General features: G+C 36.0%; 2 protein-coding genes and 1 non-coding gene across 3 annotated transcripts; 2 read left to right on the top strand and 1 right to left on the bottom strand.

The window, feature by feature from the left end:
• The first annotated feature begins 482 nt into the window (after window positions 1–482).
• Trnaf-gaa (transfer RNA phenylalanine (anticodon GAA)) lies at window positions 483–555 on the top strand. The gene has a single exon. It is a non-coding gene; the product is annotated as a tRNA-Phe (tRNA).
• A 2,862-nt stretch (window positions 556–3,417) lies between these two features.
• LOC132563151 (uncharacterized) lies at window positions 3,418–4,371 on the top strand. The gene has a single exon (XM_060227914.1). The coding sequence runs from the start codon at window positions 3,418–3,420 to the stop codon at window positions 4,369–4,371; it is 954 nt and encodes a 317-aa protein (XP_060083897.1).
• A 4,115-nt stretch (window positions 4,372–8,486) lies between these two features.
• Window positions 8,487–19,115, bottom strand: LOC132563156 (uncharacterized). Its single transcript, XM_060227917.1, has 9 exons — window positions 19,071–19,115; window positions 17,652–17,790; window positions 15,644–15,799; window positions 14,952–15,174; window positions 12,200–12,416; window positions 11,700–11,775; window positions 9,563–10,289; window positions 9,243–9,328; window positions 8,487–8,779 (listed from the first exon to the last, which is right to left on the bottom strand). Exons 1-9 carry the CDS (start codon window positions 19,113–19,115, stop codon window positions 8,487–8,489), a joined length of 1,962 nt encoding a protein of 653 aa, XP_060083900.1.
• Window positions 19,116–21,496: the final 2,381 nt, after the last annotated feature.

The raw sequence follows: 21,496 nt of genomic DNA, 5'->3' as shown, positions 1-21,496 counted from the left end.
AAGTCACGAAGACGCATTCTGCCCGTTTCAACTTCTGAGAAGCCAGTATAACCACAGTATTCCTACCTCTAAGAGTTACCGCCCTTCGTTTCACTCTGTCAGCATGGTATAACGATAATTTAGACAGCCGAGAGGGGCCGAGAATGAACCCTAAGGGCATGTGACAATGTTTTTTTATGGTACGTTATAACTAGTTAAGGGAGCGGAATATCAGAGAGATATTCATCTATACAGAAACCAAACATTGTCATAGGCCCCTTTGAGTATACACGGCCAGGCCAGACCTCGCACATAAATTGAATGATAAACATCATACGTGATAGGCTACGTAATCACGACAATAGGTCTAACTTGTTAGCTGTGACTGACAACTGAGGGCATTAATATAAACTTCGATTAATTAGACAACGAAGATGTGGAGAACTAATCTCAACCGGCCACGTTCGACAGTCTAGCCAATATTTTGCAAAAGTAAGTAAGCAGCCGAAATAGCTCAGTTGGGAGAGCGTTAGACTGAAGATCTAAAGGTCCCTGGTTCGATCCCGGGTTTCGGCAGTAATGCAAATTTTTTTTTCGTTTTCTTTTTTGTGTGTTTTCACTTTTAGTTCTTTTAATCATATTTTGCCAATACCATAAAAAGACAGTGTAATTAAACATAATCGTAATACAATGTTAAACGTCAATCGAGTCGTGAGTGAAAACTTCATACACAAATAAATTGCTAAATTGAGTGGATTCATGAAAGCCCTGAAACAAAGGAATACGTCTTTGATCAGTGAATTTTCGTTTCGGGAAACCGCATCTTGTTTTGACTTCTTTCCAAAAAAAAAATACTTTACGAAAAGAAATCACTGATATAAAAAAATCATTAAGTAAATTGAAATGCCCGCTTTCTCTTTATTGTCACTCATTTATACAACGTGATTGCATTGGATGTCGATACGTGATGATAAAATCAGGCCGTACCGCCTAAAGGTTTTTGAAAAGACAAAACAGCCATTCGGAAACAAAGCTTCATTGTAGGGTATTTTACAGTTTGTATAATGTTATTTATGTTCAACAAACGTGTTACAAATACAGAATCAATAACACAATGAGAAAAGATACGACAGATCTAATTCCGACAAATAGATAGGACAGATCTAATTCCGACAAAAAGATAGGACAGCTCTAATTCCGACAAAAAGATAGGACAGATCTAATTCCGACAAAAAGATAGGACAGATCTAATTCCGACAAAAAGATAGGACAGCTCTAATTCCGACAAAAAGATAGGACAGATCTAATTCTGACAAAAAGATACGACAGATCTAATTCTGACAAAAAGATAGGACAGATCTAATTCCGACAAAAAGATAGGACAGCTCTAATTCCGACAAAAAGATAGGACAGATCTAATTCCGACAAAAAGATAGGACAGCTCTAATTCCGACAAAAAGATAGGACAGCTCTAATTCCGACAAAAAGATAGGACAGATCTAATTCCGACAAAAAGATAGGACAGCTCTAATTCCGACTAAAAGATAGGACAGATCTAATTCTGACAAAAAGATAGGACAGATCTAATTCCGACAAAAAGATAGGACAGCTCTAATTCCGACAAAAAGATAGGACAGACCTAATTCCGACAAAAAGATAGGACAGCTCTAATTCCGACAAAAAGATAGGACAGATCTAATTCCGACAAAAAGATAGGACAGCTCTAATTCCGACAAAAAGATAGGACAGATCTAATTCCGACAAAAAGATAGGACAGATCTAATTCCGACAAAACGCTCCGATAGAAATTTTCTATTTCGAATGTCGCTCCGATAGAACTTGTCTATTTCGAATGTCTCTCCGAGAGAACTTGTCTATTTCGAATATCACTCCGACAGAACTTATCTATTTCGAATATCGCCCCGATAGAACTTATCTATTTCGAATATGGTGCTGACTGTGTGGTAAAATGGTAAGCTTACACTCCAAGCTACACATTAAAACATCGGTCTACGTTACTAAAATTCATAATTAAAATATACATCAATCAACTATTAAACCCTAGTGTTACCGACAACATTTGTGTTTGGACATATACGTGTGCAATTTAAAAGAAAAATGTATTCAATTGAGCGTGATATCGCCACATTGAGTTACCAAACTTTATACCGTACTATTTTTTTTACAATTATAACCAATTGTCACCCTTACCATTAATATATAATTCTAAATTAACCCGACCCTGATAAACTTCCCATTGTACGTGACCATAAAATATCAACTCAACAAAGGGCGATGTTTAGTACCACTGTAGGCAGATAACAGATATAAAGTTGATAGCTTACATTTGAACCGTAAGTTAAAAGTATGGATAACTTGATACTAATTAATATATTCTGTATGTTGTGTTGGAATGTCCCACAAACGTGTATGGTGTGCTTGATCAAACCATAAAATCAGCGTTTTATGATTGTCCACTCATGTTCAAGAGAACGTAAGGCAAAAAATGGTTATTTATATTTATAGACGAAACAACATGACTTTAAAAGTACAACAGACGAAATGTTTGCTCGAGCTTCTATACAAGACATCCGTCAGTACGAAGTCTAGCAACATAATGTTGATGAAAAGTACGAGTATACATTTAAAAAATGCCACTTCCATTATCTATATATATATTCTCCCCACTCTCGTGTAAGCTACGTAAATCAGAGATATACAAGTCGAGTCAATGGAGGTGGTACGCTGACTTCAATGAGGTACTCGGTATTGTGTCTAGTTAAACCATCAAGTTGACAGAACGTCTGGCTATTGTACTAGTTGTGGTATGTAAAGGTATTGTACTGTAAGCCTTATTGTAGTAATAGTTTTATTGTCTTAATGTGCTGACACGCACGGGTGGCGATCTCCACAGTTCAATCTTTAATGCAGTATGGTTGATAAATCATAATAAATAGGTAACTTAACCCTAGTCTTCAAATCGGAATGTTGAAATGTACGCGTGTTGCATTTCAAATCGGCAATAGATTGATGTTCATTAAATATCATCACCTGACCTTAGTGTCAGAACATCGACTTTAAATGTTCCAGGATTTCTCAGGACAGACACACAAACAGGCAGAAGTTGACGGCTGTCGGACTTATTCTTTTGAATTGTGCTGATTCATTCTAGTGTCCTGTGTTAATCTAATCTAGTAATAAGGTGAAATTTTCCTAACAGCTAGACCTGCCCGTTGTAAAATATCGACGTTGGATGGTGAAAATAAGCCGTGCAAGGGACATTGCAATATAAGAGATTTACTTTGAATATCTACTTCCGGGGATATTATAAACGTATATTTCAGGCAATTTTCCACCCGTCCAGTCTGGAATTCAGGATGATACATTTTACAGGTCGATTTATATGATAAACCTGTACAGGAACTTCTACACAGATATATGGCTACAAAATCGAAGGTCCTGCCGACAACAGGAACTACAAATAAGCCTTCATCAGCACACGGAGATTCGTCCTCCTCAGACGATGCCTCAAGCAAACAAAAGCACAAAGCAAAGACTAAAGTAGTATCAGAATACGACATCTCCGGCGATACCATTAGTATCTGTCCTGCTGATGATGGAGGCAGCTGGACGTGTTACGATTGTAGTGGACTCGTCACACAGAGAGACAAACAAGGGGAAGTAGTGAAGGAGATTGAACACGGTACCAACATCCGGGACATTACTGTATCGCCGAAAACGCAGCATCTATGGGCATGCTGCTTAAAGGATAAAACCGTCATAGAATTAACACCAGAAGGCAAATTCAGTGTAGGTTTCAAAACTGATGATCAGCCGTGGTGTTTATGTGCAACACTTGATGGTCATCTTCTTGTCGGAGTGGCAAAGAAAGTCACCAAATACACAACCGAAGGGAAAGTAGTTCTTGTCTCGAAGAAAATCAGAATTCCGGGGAGAAGACAGCTAATCTGTCTCCCGTACAAGATTGCAGAGTGTCGAGCTTCCCATAACATCGCCATAGTGGAACAAGATCAGCCTATAGATGGAGGAAAAGATGAACCACATATCCTCGTGATGAATAAGGACCTTCAGGAGCTGTTCCGATTCCAAGGAAACATTCCGAAGCGTTTTTCACAAGCTGCCAAGAAAAAAATAGAAGCTGGTTCCTTTTTCCCCTTCGATGTAACTTTTGATGCCATAGGTAATGTGATTGTATCTGACTACAATAACTGTAGTATATATCTACTGAGTGGCCGTGGAGAGTTCCTTAACTTACTGTCCTCGAATTCTAAAGTGGTGAGAGCAATCTCCGTGGATAGTGAAAATAATTTGTGGGCAGTGTTTGGTTCATTTGGTTCTCAGAAGGTAAAAATTTTGAAATACAGCACGTGAAATCTGATGTACTGTAACTTTGATAAACAGCACGTGACATCTGATGTACTGTAACTTTGAAATACAGCACGTGACATTTGATGTACTGTAACTTTGAAATACAGCACGTGACATTTGATGTACTGTAACTTTGAAATACAGCACGTGACATCTGATGTACTGTAACTGTCAGGGTAATATTTTAATGTTAAATGTTCACACTAAATCACGACGGTCTTCATATAAACGTACTTCATATCATTTAATTTGATCGGGTTATACACTACACTGTAAATCAGAGGTGATCAATAGATATGTTATAGGTAAACATTTGATAGACAGTTTTATACCAGTGAAATTTTCTGAAGTTTCTTCCGCTCATTTTTATCGCACGATACTGCTCAGCAATTCATGTTTGTATTTTCACACCAAGGTAGACATAAAATCTGTAATATACATAAAATGACAAGTTTTAGAAAGCTCTGTTATCTGAAATAAGCTATAATTAATAAGAAAATTGTCTGATTCGGTCACTCTACATAAGGTGACAAGTTTTAAAAAGATCTGATATCTGAAATAATCTATAACTTACTAATATGAAAATTGCCTGATTCACTCACTCTACATAAGGTGACAAGTTCTAATATCTGAAATATACTATAACCAGTAAGATCAATTTTTAATTCAATCATTTCTGTATGTTTTATCTTTATATTATTAGTATTTAATGATGTACACCAATAACATTTACATATCATTTCAAAATTTGACACTCTAAACATATCACTATAAATAGCTATATGAACAGTATGTGTTACAAATTTTTCTATTCAACAGCTGGTAATCAAATAATATATTTTTCAAATGCTAATTTTACAACATTTTACATTCTATATACATGTACTTTTAACATACACTAACACATCAATTAACATAAAAAAACACCTTCATAAACATGTGTAGATGTAAAGCTGGTATGATTGTAAAAGGCATACCATTAGTCTGTGGCGAAATAAATCTCCACAGCTTCTCTGGAGTTCTGACACATCTGTTCCTAATGTCTGATGTTATATATGTATACCATGTATTAATATACCTAATTGATAAATAAAATAATGTTGTGTGCCCTTAAGATCTGTAATTTCTTTTTATCAATAAATGTAATGTATTTTTTTAATCTCAAGACAATTATAGTATAACCCCAATACCTCATGATGATACTCTCAGTTGGTAATGAGGCTGGACAATTTTCTCTAATAAAACTGGTGTCATCTTTTTGATGATAAAATTTAAAAGAATAAGTAATCTCCTTGTATGATCCATATACTGTTCATCATCAGTCAGATCTCTTCCCATCTCTCCACTTATTAGCTCACATGATAAGATGAGTCAGTGTAAGATATGTCAAAAGTGTTTAAAACATTTAAGAATCTTTCGTTCGAGGTTCAGAAGACACAGAGACTTTATATTATGACATAAGTACATAGGATGGAGCCCTATAAAGTCTCATTTCTATAAAAGAACAATATTATTATGAGTGATCACTATTTACTATATCATGAGCATTAACATTACACTATCATTTACAATGGAAATTGGCACATTGAGAAAGATAATAGATATACATGGTATTTAAGCATTACTGCCTTAATATCAATGGGTTTGATCAGTCTCAAAACTGAACGGCATCACTTGGTACCAGTACTTCTCAAGACATAGTGAAAACAAACATTTACTGTCAGCATCAAAATCTGCAGTACGAGCAACCGAGGAGAGCTTTACGTAATCTTCAACTGATCTAACAACTACTTTTCAAAATATAGAGAAAACAGACCTGCATTGTCGAAGTCAAACAGGACCACTTTTCAGACATTTTGTTTCTCTAATCAGTCCAAAATAGATAAAGCAACACTCAGATCCAACAGTATATTCATATGAAATATGAAAAAGATCCATTAAACACAGCCCAAGATGATAATAACAGAAACTCCTTGAGTATGGATGGACGACGGATCACATACCATGGAAACAATGATTTTAGCAGTCCAACATCTTACAAGAGTGGACTACAAAGGTTTCATTGCAAAAGATATCATTGTAATGTGAATGTAAGGGGAACGACTCTTACACATATTATTGGGTAGATATTACAGACAGACAAAGCTGTCACACATAAATTGGCATAAACAGGGTAGCCAATGCCTGGATATTGTTAACATTTGAGATCTCCAGTTGGTGTTTCAAGGTGATTTAGTGTGGTGACGATTTATTAACGTTAATTGTTTTCATGCTCTCATTTTCAATGAGAAATATACAACAATTTCAAATAGGAAATGCATTTTTTATTATTCATTTATTATTAAATTTAAAAATCTTCAGGTGCTCATCAAGTTGTCAATTGGTCCATATCATCAATAAGTAAACCGTTCAGCCTGAAAGTCTAGAAATGTTTGAGCCATAGGAAAAACTAAAAGTTTGATCTAAAATTCTGACAAAAAGTAAACTGTGGTGAAATACTTAAGATGTTCAACTTTCCATAGGAAGATGAACACATAACTTTAATTATCTATCTGTTTTACCAAATCAATCCAAGAAAAAACCTTGAGGTTGAAGTTGTACAAACAAGAAATATCAGGATCATCCAGGATCCTGGTTAACAATCACTTTCAGTCTCTGAACCCCTGGAACATGTCATGACAGAATCGAATGCACAAGCATACTAATTTGATTGGTCTTGAGCAGGTTCTAGGGGAAAAAACCGACCAATCACAGAATGATGTGCTCCTTTGAAGGATGTATCAGGATATCATTAACAATGTATTTGACTTCAGAGTAAAAATAAATCTACCACACAATTCTAGTGTGTACTGCATCCTAAAATGGACATCAAAATGTAACTTCTACACCCACTTCCACCATAAAGTTTTTTGGGTCTATGCAAACTAACCATACCTGACTTAATGGTCAAACTGATAGTTGTTGGATTTGATGAGACTTACTTCCTGTCTGCATTATTTTGATCTACCAAAGGAAAGCATTGTCAGTTTTCATTTCCAACTGACTGTATTTTTTGGCACATCCATTCCAATTTGATATTACACTGTATGAAACACACTTTATCTATTCTAACTGTTACAACAGATTATATTCATTTCCTGCTGTATTCTATGAATCCTGTTTTTGCTGTACTACAGGCATTCTTCATAAAAAGCTCGAGCTCAGGCCTCAAATTTAAGGCTTTTTACTGGCTATTTGCAAGTAGAAATCCAAGAACTGCAAGTAGAAAAATAATGACTTGCTTTTTTCAGCAAGTGGATTCATCAGATACAAACTGCGAGTGCCTGTCTATTCCTAACATTTCACAGAATTAAATTGTTTTGATTTTCAAAGTGTAAATATTGGGACAAAGCAGTTCTTCTATAATGTCGATATATATTGGATGAAGCAAGGTCATACATTATAAATCACAAAACAAAACACATTATTTGAACATGGAGATTTGCGATAATAGCAAGTAAAAAGTATTTTTAGCAAGCACAAATTTAAGGCACTTGCTGTTTTGAGCCTGAAGCTTAGAGTGATTTTCTATTTAATATTGAGAGATATTGTGTACAGCTTTGGATATCAACATCACTTACTTACTTACAGACAAAAAAAGTCTATATAGCAGTTATTGACATGTATGTAATGTTATTGCCCTGCTGAAATGGTTTTCTCCATAAAATATTACAAGTTAGAAAACATGTTACACAGTACAGGTACCTGAATTTTTGTAGCACTGTAAAAAAAAATTAGATAAAATTCTGTATCACAATAAAAATGTATAGAGAAACATCACAAGACATAAATTCTGCATGCTGGGTATAGTTACAGAATATTTCAATTGTTTTAGACAAAGCTTCACTGTTAATAGACAAAGTATTGACTAGTTCCAACATCATTCTTCTTAATACATTCACAAAACAAAGGTCAAATAAAATCTAAAACAAATCAGATCAAAATTCTGATCTTATGATTCTGTCAGTATCAAGGATGAATGTGTAGACAACCAGCCCTCAGCTCTGTTTAAGTCCAGTACCACAAGTACTGATGTTATACTACTATTAGTTAGACGTTAGACATCAGTTGTGTTCTAATTATGTACCACAAGTTGCCGCATGTCTCTCCACAACACACTGTCGGAAAAACTCATTACAGAGTGGACACTCAACATACTGTTCAGAGAACTCGGACATGCTAGGACCTCTGCCTGACGGAATGTACTCATCTGAATATAACCCACTCAAAGGACTAATTCTTTCACTGCTATCGCCTAGGATGTGACCACTGCCTGGAAAAGTTCCTTGGTAACTTGGTGAATTGCCTTGGAGAGAATCAGGGCCCCTACATACAAGGGTGTGAGACACCAACTGGTGGCCTGGGAAAGAATCTGTAACATAATTAGTTTAAGGTGTAATTCTGTTCTAACTAAAGACAAGCCCTGTGTATCCAGCCACCATTCTTTCCCTGATATAACATTTCCATTCCTCAAATCCTACAAACACTTCTGCCTACAGACATATCTCTTTTGTTTGCCTAATTAATTGACCACCTGTCTTACAAGTGAAGCTGTTTAGTGAAAAAGTGATCTGGATTATCTACTGGAAACAAAGTAGGTTAGAAGTAAGCCTACGATAAATTATAATGAATTATAATCTTGTTCCATTACAGTGCCTGTATTATCATGATTGACATGTAAAATAGTGTGGATTATATGTATGTTCCACATAAATCACACTTAAAATTGATACTTTGACTCTTTCTATCCGTATACACAGTGAAATTCATAATGAACTTCTCAACATAGAGAATATTCAGTACCATATCATAAAAATTCTATATATATAACTTACCACTACACAATGGACATCGCTCAAAAGATGTAGGAGTTACTTCCCTTGAGGTTACACTGCCACTTTTACCTTTTCCTGGTCCTCGGCTAACAAGAAAGAATATACACTGTACATTTAGGTTTGAGTCAGATTAGTGTCAAGCTTTATTTCTGATACCACAAATTTACAGAGAAATAGACCTGTTAGTCATAAAGATAAATATTAAATTCGGGTTGTAATCCTCATTAATTATGGATTGTATTAAAATATCTCCAGCTTAACTCCTGAATCAACATGATAAGAAAAAGCCTAATATCATATTCGAAACAATGTCCACTTACCCAGTCTTGTGACCTTTCACTGGAGTGATACCATTTTTTTCTGTGCGGGCAATCTTAGCCTTCGGCCCTGCATCACCCAGACTCCTCTTCTTACTCTGGGCCCCTGGGCTGGAAGTCTGTACAGGTGACTTTGCTGATAGCCAAGTGTTATTTGTTGATGGTGAAGATACATTATAACTGTTCTGTTTGTTAAGACTTTTAGGAGATAGATGAGTAAAACTTCGTCCATAACTGGAGGCTAATTTCACTTTCAACTGTTCTCCTTCAGAGTTTTCTCTCTCAGAACTGCTATCTCTACTCATTCTTATAGACCTTGGTGAGCTAAATCCAGTTTTCTTGAATTCAGATGCTGCCTTTTTCACTTCGCTTTTTCTCTGTTCTGATATACACAAGTTCTTTCCTGGTTTAAAGGAAGTTTGTTTACAAGGACTCTTTTCTAAACTTTTTCTATCTGTACAATCTCTCTTGTCTTTAGGTGATTTTTCTGACAGATTTCTTTTTGTATCTGCCAAAATGTTTCTTTTGGCATGAACCGAAGTCTTGTCACAATTCAGTTCCGACATAGATTGTCTCTTATTTGATGCTTTTTCCGGGGTTGGAGTGTTCTTGGTTGTATCGCCCTCAGCAAACATCATACAAATGTACTCTCTTGCCAACTCTATAAAGGTTTTTTTCTCTTCTGGTGTCAGTTTACTTCTCTTAGTTTTCTCAAATTTGTGTCGTATATCTGCAATATAAATTTATCCCTTTGTTATACATAGTACATGTACAAAATGTTTATATATGTACATTCTAGACATAGAACAGACATCAGAGTAAGACTTGATGTTCTTTCAAACCAATAATAGCAACAGGTATCTCCACTATACTACAAACCGATCATGATAACACCATCATTCTATGTATTTTTTTATGTAGCAACCCTCTAGAAGTGCTCTTCCAGTTTATCAGACCCCAGGACTTTTAGTTTTGATGAGGGGTATCACAAATGGAACTTAACAGATCATTGGCTTACTATAAATCAACAGACATGAAAGCAAACCATGCAGAGATGTTATTTGTTTTGGAGTCCTTGGGTCAAGTAAATGTTTAACTGGAACAGTCCTTAATCATATAGAATATTTATGTACAGTGAAATGAAGATAAATGTCTGCTTCACAAAAGTAAATACACTACAAATTTGCTGTGATGTTGAAATTATGAAATATTATTAGCCACAAACAGATTAAAGGGTGTATATGTCCTGGTGACAGACTATTGTTTAATACCCATAGTTACAAAGCCCAAATAATAGCCACCTGTTCCCTCAGGGTCAGCAGCAAACCATTAATCATACAAAGGATGACTCTCAGGAGTTAAAACATCAATTATCTTTAAATGTATTGAATATGGGCATTACTCCCATATCAATAAAATCTGGGTTCAGAACCTCTTACCCAAATCTTTATAAAACAGGATGCTGATGATACAAATACAGTAAACTAAAGTTGTATGTGGTAAAAAAGAACAGAGTGAATGAAGAAAATATACTTTCAATAGCATGGATGTATACCTGTCGAGTGAAAAAGAGACTTCTGAAATAAGTGTGAAAACTTTTCATTTTACTGAGCCTTTCGTGAGGTAATATGATAAATTTCAGATGAGATTAAAAACACTCATATGGAAAATAAAGTAAGTTTCTTTTTATCACAAAACTTTAAGATACTTTTGCAAACATTTTATTAAAACAATACAAAATCTATGATGGCGATATTCTCCATATCTATTCCTTTTGTGATGTCGCAATGCAAATGATGCCTTAAAGTTACGGCATCACAGTAGAAACATTGGCTTCATCCAATATGGCATCACAGTAGAAACAATAGCTTCATCCAATATCTGTTTATTAAACTGATAACAGAGTAGTTATATAAGGAGTTATTCCTCTAGTTAATATGCAGGAAAAAAAAAAAAAAGAGATATTTTTTTTTTATATTATTGTCTTCCATATTAAAAGATACAACAGGCCACTGTATATTCAGACACAGGGAGCATCAGCACTGATTTTGTATCTCATTCAAACATGAACAGGTAGACATTTACCAGTCCCCATCAATCTGATTTTTTTAACCAACAAGGTGAGTGTCATGTTACTCACCTGCTATAGTAATTTTGTCAAGGTCACTAGGGTTGATTTCATATGAAGACAAAAAATCTTCTACCACTTCTTCAAACTGTAAATGTAAGAAATATACAAGGAAATGTTTAATACTTATAGCAATCCAAATTTGACACAAGGCTTTCATTTTCAAGTTGTGTAACAATTTTTTGCCAGATTCCCCAAATCTGAAAAGGGAGATTAGGAATGTTTTCTTTCTCTATGTTGTGGAGGTCTACAGACAAGGCTTTTGTGCAGCTACTTGTGTATCTTTGTGGTTATTTCCTTTCCTTAACCCTTATCTGGGATCAATCACTTAAGACTATAAAAATTTGTTTGATTTGCACATCCTGGTACTCCTTCTGGTACTTTATGGAGCTGAAATTATGCACTTCTGTTAAAGTTCACACTGTCACCAATGTCTGCAAATGGGTTTCCCCTTAAAAGAATTACAGACTTTAATGACATGACCTACTGACCTTTTAACGATATTAACCTACCTTTGGCCCGTATTTAGTTACTAAACTGCTCGAGTAAAGGGTCGGTCGGTTGGAAGGTGACACACTCTGTGCAGTGGGACACATGCTTTTCATTGCTGTGTCTTTCGCCGCAATCACCAGTTTGGCAGTGCGTGAGAGTGACTCTGTTTTCTCGGTTCCATCCTCCGATGACCCAGCAATCTTCAACAGTCTGGATACCAACTGGTCCTGGTTACCACTGACAACCACAAACAAGTTTCTGTTTAGCTACATGGTGTACACAGGACTCTTTAAAAGTATGAGTTATTTACCAAACATATCCCCATTATACCAAATATTACAGGATTCTGACTTTTACACTGTCTTTGGTGCTTATCTTTCTGACGTCCTCAGTCATGCTGTTTTATTATAAAGTTATCTTGCACCAAGAAAGCTATATAGTCAAACTAAGTTAAACCTGTTTTGAAGTGCAGAACCTTTTTTTATAATATAATAATATAATATAAGCTTTATTTGTTTTACAACAATTGCGAAACAATACTGAACATTTTCATCAGGTTGGAAAGTAAGGATTATGTAAAGATTCCTTATACACAACCAGGAATTTTAATATGTGACGTTTCGGTGACCAGTACGATCCGTACGCTGTCACCTTCCTCAGACAAATGACCAGTAAAGCATGTACACAAAGGTGTGATATGTGTACGAGTTGTCGTGGAATAGCGTCGATTTCGGACATGCTGACAAGTGCCGAAATGACTGTTAGCGAATAGTAAAACCATTCGGCTACGCTTATTTTATTACTTGGTCATAGATGTGCGAGAAGAAGCTATGTCCACCATCATGATCCAAGAGGATGAACAATTTATTTCACATGATGTTGTTTCTCTGTTTACCAATACTCCCATTGATGATGCACTGAAAATCATTCAAAAACGCTTAGAGTCAGACAGATCCTGGCGAAAAACACAAACCTCCAGATCAAGGACATCATGGATCTGCTAGAATTTGTACTAACCACAACATATTTCACATTCCAAGGCAACATCTACCAGCAACGCTTTGGAACTGCTATGGGGAGTCCAGTGTCGCCTATTGTCGCCAATCTGTTCATGGAACATCTAGAACAACAAGCAATAGCCACTGCCCCCATAGATTGCAAGCCAAGCCTATGGAAACGATATGTCGATGACATTTTAGAAATAATCAAGAAGGGATCACAGAAAGATCTAACTAACCACATAAACACTACTGACACCACTAACAACATCAAGTTTACATGTGAGGAAGAAACCAATTGCGGAATGCCCTTCCTAGACACACTTATAGCCAGAAGAGAAGACGGAACAGTGAAGTTATTGGTCTACAGGAAAAAGACCCACACAGACCAATACCTCAACTTTAAATCCCACCACCCTTTACATCAGAAGTTAGGGGTCGTACGCACGTTGCTCAATCGATGTGAGACCATAGTCACAGAACAACAGGACAAAATTCAAGAGCAGAGCCACATCATGAAAGCAATGAAAAATTGTGAATATCCGAAATGGGCCCTTAAACGGGTACAAAAACAGTGTCAAAATAAAGGAAAAAACAGAAAAAGACCTATGAAAGATCAAAACAAAACAAAAATCCAGGTGGTCATCCCATATATAAAGGGTATATCTGAAACCATCCAAAGGATATACCGCAACCATGGCATAGCAACAGCCATGAAGCCCCACAAGACGCTTCGAAATATCCTAGTCCACCTTAAGGATAAGATAACCAAAGAGAATGTCGCAGAATGCATATACAAGATCGGGTGCAAAAACTGTGACGCGTCATATATTGGAGAGACTGGAAGGCGATTCGGGGTTCGCCTTGGGGAGCACCGGAAAGACACCGAAAGCCAAAAGGAAAAGAAGTTTACCCGATCGGAGACGAAGCAGTCGGAGTCCCAGATAAACAAATCGGCAATCACTGACCATGCCATGCAGGAAAACCATGTGATTGACTGGGAAAACTCAAAGGTGCTCGATAGGGAGAACCATCTTCTGAAGCGACAGATCAAAGAAGCCATCTGGATACGCCGCAGCGGGGCAGTTCTGAACCGAGATGAGGGGGCTCATAGACTCTCGCACATCTATGACCAAGTAATAAAATAAGCGTAGCCGAATGGTTTTACTATTCGCTAACAGTCATTTCGGCACTTGTCAGCATGTCCGAAATCGACGCTATTCCACGACAACTCGTACACATATCACACCTTTGTGTACATGCTTTACTGGTCATTTGTCTGAGGAAGGTGACAGCATACGGATCGTACTGGTCACCGAAACGTCACATATTAAAATTCCTGGTTGTGTATAAAGAATCTTTACATAATTGCAAAACAAGTTATGTCAACTTATGCTAATCACTCTTGTTGGCCCGGATGTAAGCGCGCGAAAGGTCTTATTGTGGGAGGAAACCAGAGTACCCAGGGAAAACCCACGTGGTCGGGCAGGTGACCCCTTACCTTTTCACGTCCGTTCCGGGAATCGAACCACAGTCGGCTAGGTGAAAGGCGAGTGCATTACCACTGCGCCACCCGACCACCCTTTTTATCTCTCCCATTTTTTGTTTTTAATGGCATACAGAAAGATAACTTATTAGGTGATGAAACAAGACTACTCCACACTCCATACTGCCAATATGTAAAAATATAAAGATTATTTAAAGTTTTCTTATTTTTTTGAAAATCAATGGAACCTTTTATTATCAAACAGTACAAAAATCTCACAATACTAACTCAGTTGGCTTTTTGCCAAAAAAGTGTTTCTGTATAGATTTAGCTGTTCTTTGAGTAGCAGTCTCTTTGTCCTTCTCCTGTTTGCCCGGACCAGTTGTAACAGTTGAGTTGGTCTTGACCCTAATGAAGGAAACACCAAATTGGATGTCCTTCCTCCATGGTTGACGACAGATGACACGCATTCGGTCCCACATCTCTTTAGCTACCACTTCGTTGAAATGTTCTATTGAAATTTAGTAATGAAGTATTAATCTTTTGTACCAGGTGTAAATATCTCTAGGAATAGCAGCTGTAGTATATCTGGAATCATCTTCTGTGTAACTGTACATTAATAAATCCACAGGTTCCAACTTTCTCAGTTAACAAATTAATAAATTTAATCTAATATCAAAAGTTAGGCATGGCAACCTTCAGTTCTATAGCCAACAAGAGGCCCATAAGTCCTGTATCACCCACCTCCAGTTCTAGAACACATCATAATGACCAATAACACAATTTTTTGAGAAGGATAACTACTATACAATGACACTTGGTTACAATTAAGATCACCTTGACAATCCAATCATTTTGCATTCCATTTTCCTGTTAACCCTACAGTTATCTTGCAAACCATTTAATGTCTGTAATCTTTTTAGTTTCAAATCCATTAAGTACTTGGGTTAACTGACCTGAAGCTAAACCTGCATATTTACCTGTGCCAAACATCCTAGTCCTGACAGTGTTGTTGCTATCCCGACAGTCGCCTGGAGTCATGATACTGGCAGTGTGGAGTAGAGTTTGGTATTCTTGTCCTACCGGCCAGTCTGACCGACCAACTTGTATCTCTAACATAGCACACCAGATCAAACCTGTAATAATAACATTAGTATTGATCTCTCACTGTACTGGGGTGGGATAAAGTACCACAAACAGCTACAACAGATCCTAAGTACCACTAACAGCTACAAAGGATCCTAAGGACATTAGTATTGGTCTCCCATTGTACTGGGGTGGATAAAGTACCACTAACAGCTACAAGGGATCCTAAGGGCATCAGTATTGGTCTCCCATTGTACTGGGGTGGATAAAGTACCACTAACAGCTACAAGGGATCCTAAGGGAATCAGTATTGGTCTCCCATTGTACTGGGGTGGATAAAGTACCACTAACAGCTACAAGGGATCCTAAGGACATAAGTATTGGTCTCCCATTGTACTGGGGTGGATAAAGTACCACTAACAGCTACAAGGGATCCTAAGGGCATCAGTATTGGTCTCCCACTGTACTGGGGTGGATAAAGTACCACTAACAGCTACAAGGGATCCTAAGGACATAAGTATTGGTCTCCCATTGTACTGGGGTGGATAAAGTACCACTAACAGCTACAAGGGATTTTAAGTAATGTACCACTAACAGCTACAAAGGATCCTAAGGACATTAGTATTGATCCCCCACTGTGCTGGGGTGGATAAAATACCACTAACAGCTACAAGGGATCCTAAGGGCATCAGTATTGGTCTCCCACTGTACTGGGGTGGATAAAGTAACACTAACAGCTACAAAGGATTCTAAGGGCATCAGTATTGGTCTCCCACTGTACAGGGGTGGATAAATTACCAATAACAGCTACAAGGGATTCTAAGGACATCAGTATTGGTCTTCCAATACCTACATATGAAATCCATGCAGATCTTCACATAGAATAATGATACTGTATCAGGATAGATGATGGACAAACAATGGATGATCTGAACAGCCCACCATCTGATGATATGGTAGGCTATACACACAACAGACAACAATTTGTCATAGAATCTCATCAAGTGAAAATCACAAAATATTCATGTTTAATTAGTTATTGTAGTTGCATATAGGTGAGCAGGTGGAGACTTCTCAGGTGTCATTAGACAAAACTGAAAAAAAGGGTTCTTGATCTGCCAGATTTGGGGCCATTATTTGGCCGTATTCCCTATGCAAAATAGTATCTTTTTTCCCCAATTTAGACCCGAAGTTTTCCCAATTCTAAGGAAAACACCCATTATTTTTCCCAATTCTAAGGGCCACGGGCCCCAGTCCCAAAATGGGGTGTGAGAGCCCTGGAAAATGAAGCAAAACGATGCATAACTGATACCACACACAATTTTACACGACTAGCAGCGACAATTCATACAAGAAATTAATAAGGATTTATATAAAAAATATTGAAAAGTATTCTGAACAGATCATTTTCAATTTGCAGTAGTTTAACTGCAAAGTGTGTGATATGACCAATATTTTCTGTCAGGTTTATTACAAGGAGAATACAGTAAAATCTTTTCTTTGTTAAGTAATTGTGGTGTACATGTTGATGATTTGTAAATGTATCAAAATTCAGTAAACTAACAGCCTCAATTGTTGAAATAAACTCTGATAAAGAAATTTACTTTAAAAATAATAATTGCAAAAATTATCACATTATAAAAAAATTTAAGAGAAACTGCAAAAAACCTCTTAAGATATAAAAGATAAACATTTTTATAATCCCTATTTCTTAACAAAATACATGTATGGCATGACAAATTGTCAAAGGGACATAACTGTGTGACTTGAAGCGCCATCCTTATTGACCAATGGATGCAAAATTTTGCAATAGGATCAATGAAATTATATGCTGAGGATGATCATTGTTTTAAGACTACAACCAATCATCCATAAGACAAGTTTACAAGAAACATTTTTTACCAATGTCAATATATAATATTTTACAGCTTTGCTCTAGTTGGAAGACTGCCTCAATCTGACCAGTCTTGTCCTTTGGATTAGACAACCACTTCTTGAATCCTGTGTTGTTTGTGAGGTTTTGGACTGGATGGCTGTTGTCCTGAACAAAAATTGACAATAAAACTTTTCAGTTAACTCCAAGACAATTATTTTCCAACAACAATACTGATAATAGCACAGGCTAATTTAGAGCTAACAATAAAATATGTGACACTGTGTAAAGTGGTTTTCAGTGTCGTTCAACATACAGTACCTAAAACATCTTTGATTTAAATCATTCAATAGGATTTATCAACTCAGAACTGTCAAAAGAATGTATGCTGTAAGAATTATGCTAGCCTGAAAGATGACTCACAAGCATGTGAAATGTTACTGCTGAATAAGGATTATGCAAATGACAAGACTAAAAAAATCACTGTTTGGATATAAATTGATGTGAGCTGCTTAATATATATATACATGTAGAAAAAAATCCCTTGGTAAAATTTGCATAAATATCAATGGTCTTCATATGGGAATTGATGGTTTGATTTATTTTGAATGATGAATGATGGAGAAAAATCAATTGAAATATGCTGTGGTTGGTGCCAAGTTTAATGGTTATTTCATTACAAGTTTTGTGATGAGTCTGATTACCTGACCACGCCCCTACACAAAAAATACGATTGTATGATGTTGATACTTGGGCAGCAAAGTATAAGTCAAGTTTGTATAACTTTTGTGTGGATCTAATTTTGATATTGTAATTTCTTGGTAATGATTCAGACACAGATAGAAAAATTAAATTATGATGATAATATCGGCGTATTATTATTATTTTTTAAACAACAGCCTTATGTCGAACATTGCCTTATATTGGTTTTGGACTTATATCTCAAATCAATATTTGGATGCTAGCTCTTTAAACAAGATTTATGACGGGGTGTTGAAATTTAGGGTTTTTATAAAAAAATCTTGCCGGATTTAATGATCTATTGACAGTTCGTTATAGATACTGGAAAGCATCTGAGCAAATCACAAGGACACATTAAATTCTGGGGGTCTGGATCTGTGTGTAATCAACTCGTGTAAATAAACGATGTATAACTCAAAACACATTTATTCATATTCTCATTGCGATGTGCCCCTGTGAGTAAACCAAGACAAATATCCTCATTTCGACAAGTATCGTGATGGAGCGCAGCAACACCATGTTCACATATCGCCTGTTGGAACGATGGACGAAGAAGCTGTATGACATCTTCACCCCGCGTGATCAGAATAATTCAGATTAAACCGCAGAAACATTGCGGACACACCAGAACCAGCCTAACAGTACTGTGGTCATGACCGTAGACTCCATAGATAAGTACTGCACTATTATGTTTCCCATGTTCTTACCTGTGATGTAAAGGACACGACGTATTTCAGAGATATTGGAGCCATGATAGTTCATCATATTTCGCGCGGGATGTACCAAACGTAAACTTCCTGTTTATAAATTACCTCCCTTGAAAATTGTTTCGGTGTCCGTAAAATATTAGCATACGTAAACAATGCCCTGGTTAAAATTATTATGGTTGACCATGGACTTGAAGAGATCTTCATTCAACTCCATAGACTGAAATGTATATGTAAATCAATTCAAAAGGAAATGAATTAATTAGAAAATAAAAAGAACAAAACATTAATTATTACCTGTAATGGTTACAGTTTTATATACAGATGTTGTTTTACCAAGTAAAATGTAATTAATATTGGTAGTGTTTTACCTGGATCTCAATGATCTAAGTAAACAACAGACTCGCACAACAACACAATAGTATTGGAATTATCTCGTATCAATACAAAACCAAATTGGAAAAAAAAATATCACTTCCGATATAAGTGCGATTTATAATGAATAAACATACACATATATGAATGAAATAGAAAGTCCATATTAATTAAATAATTTCCAAGACCTGCATAAGTAGAGTCACGTATGTTGTCATACGATGTAAAGTACACGATAATGTCCCGTGATTGTTCTGTGTTATTGTACGTATAGGAAACAAGACTCTACTGATGTTATTTTAGGTCAGAGTAAAAGAAAATCGCCAACGATGTATCCAACTGCATAATAGGTAGGTAGGTAGGTAGGTAGAAAGATTGATAGATAAATAAATAAAAATAAATGAATAAATAAACAATTTCACGGAAGACTCCAAGTGAAAAATATGTTTGATTATTATAGATGAATGTTTTTTATCGTTTCAATTCAGACATGTTACAGGGTTCTATCAAAATTATTATCATTGTTATTTTTATAATTTTTATATATTTTCACCATCTTTGGATTTTAGCAAGTAAAATCAAGTAAACATTTTTTAAAATGATGACCCCAGCCTATTATGGATTTAACAACCGACTATACAAACCAAATGAAACAAACTTTAGGGGAATATTAACTAACATAAACAAATGAAAAAACAAGATGATTATTATGTTAACACGGGTATAGTGTATGTCTAAAATAATTTCGCCCTCGTGAGTAGTTTCTGTTTGGTTGAATTGGTTTAATTATTCATCATTAATATCATGTAAGACAGAGTGTAGGCAAAACTTTGTAGAATACCAGACAACAGATATAACATATGTCGCTACGAACACATGATCTTGTTAGTCACTAGTCACACATCTTGGCATTACGAGAGATAACTGAGGAAAGTCTAAATTTTGCCATGCCGTGATTAGAATTCCTTTCTTCATATCTCACAGAAAACTCCAAAACTACATATTCCAATATATTAATCATCTATGTATTTTTGCCGTTAGCCCATCATAATTTGGTTTCTGAACATATACCGGATAAAGTTATTAAGTTGTAATTTAGTATGTAGTTATATAATGATAACATAATATGCAAGTCATCATATAATTGGTTTCGGTCAATGGTGACTGAACAACACTGATGAGCCTTGGCGAAATCCAGTGGAATTGAGAAAAACGCAAGCATGCATTTTTTTAGAACCTCTACCATTGATTCTGTGTAATTTTCTCGTCCTTTCCGATCATTTTACGGATACAGAATTGTAATTTGGTATGTAGTTATATATGCTGATATGATTTGTGAGTACTCTTTAACTATTGACGGCCTTGCTTAAATCCAGTGGAAATTGGGGGGGAAAACAAGCATTAGTTCTGTTTCGGACACCTACCATGGATTCTGCAGACAGAACTTCAATGTTACGTCATGGGTGTTCAGCTATATCCACATTTCCTTACCAGGGATCTTTTTTTATCTACAGAACTTAAATCAAATATCTAAATAACTCTGCTGAATTGTAGGCTGTATATCTCGAATTCAATAATATTATCATACATTCATTGACGCTGAGCTGTCAAACTTGATCAAAGCGATGAGTAAACATCTCGTAGTTTCAGAAGTTCACCTTTTAAGATTAACTCAAAACAAATATGTGTTATTGATATACCAGAAACATATATGTTTCTGTTTCTTAAATTTTATACCTAATGTTGTACGATAAAGATATGTCGGACAACTTTACATAGTAACGATTTTGACCTGGTACCGGTTTAACCGTATCCGCCAGGTGGCGCAAACATTAATTGACGATTTCACGGCAAAATGGCGCTTGATTTGAAGAAAGGTTTGAACTATATAGTAGACATTGCGTATGATGGTATATTTTGTATCCTGTTTAAGAGTGATTTGCTATTCGCATTTGATTCTTAAACTGGAATCATGAATACGAGCTTTTGTAGATGATTTGAATATTTCATTTGACTCAATGACAGGTGCTCTGTGTTGGTCTTATCTTAAT

The sequence above is a fragment of the Ylistrum balloti genome, unplaced genomic scaffold (assembly GCF_031769215.1).
Source record: "Ylistrum balloti isolate Yb309-2 unplaced genomic scaffold, AGI_CSIRO_Ybal_v1 Utg371608, whole genome shotgun sequence".
Taxonomy (NCBI): domain Eukaryota; kingdom Metazoa; phylum Mollusca; class Bivalvia; order Pectinida; family Pectinidae; genus Ylistrum; species Ylistrum balloti.
The sequence above is the reverse complement of the archived record's forward strand: the minus strand, read 5'-3'. Positions and strand labels throughout refer to the sequence as shown.

Bases quoted from the DNA above. Each gene is read 5' to 3' on its own strand.
- LOC132563151 (XM_060227914.1), top strand. From the start codon at position 3,418: ATGGCTACAAAATCGAAGGTCCTGCCGACAACAGGAACTACAAATAAG.
- LOC132563156 (XM_060227917.1), bottom strand. From the start codon at position 19,115: ATGGCTCCAATATCTCTGAAATACGTCGTGTCCTTTACATCACAG. The intron at 17,791-19,070 runs GTAAGAACATGG...ATTTTTGTTCAG, and splicing joins TCGTGTCCTTTACATCACAG to GACAACAGCCATCCAGTCCA. The intron at 15,800-17,651 runs GTAAAAAATGTT...TTATTATTACAG, and splicing joins AATATTATATATTGACATTG to GTTTGATCTGGTGTGCTATG.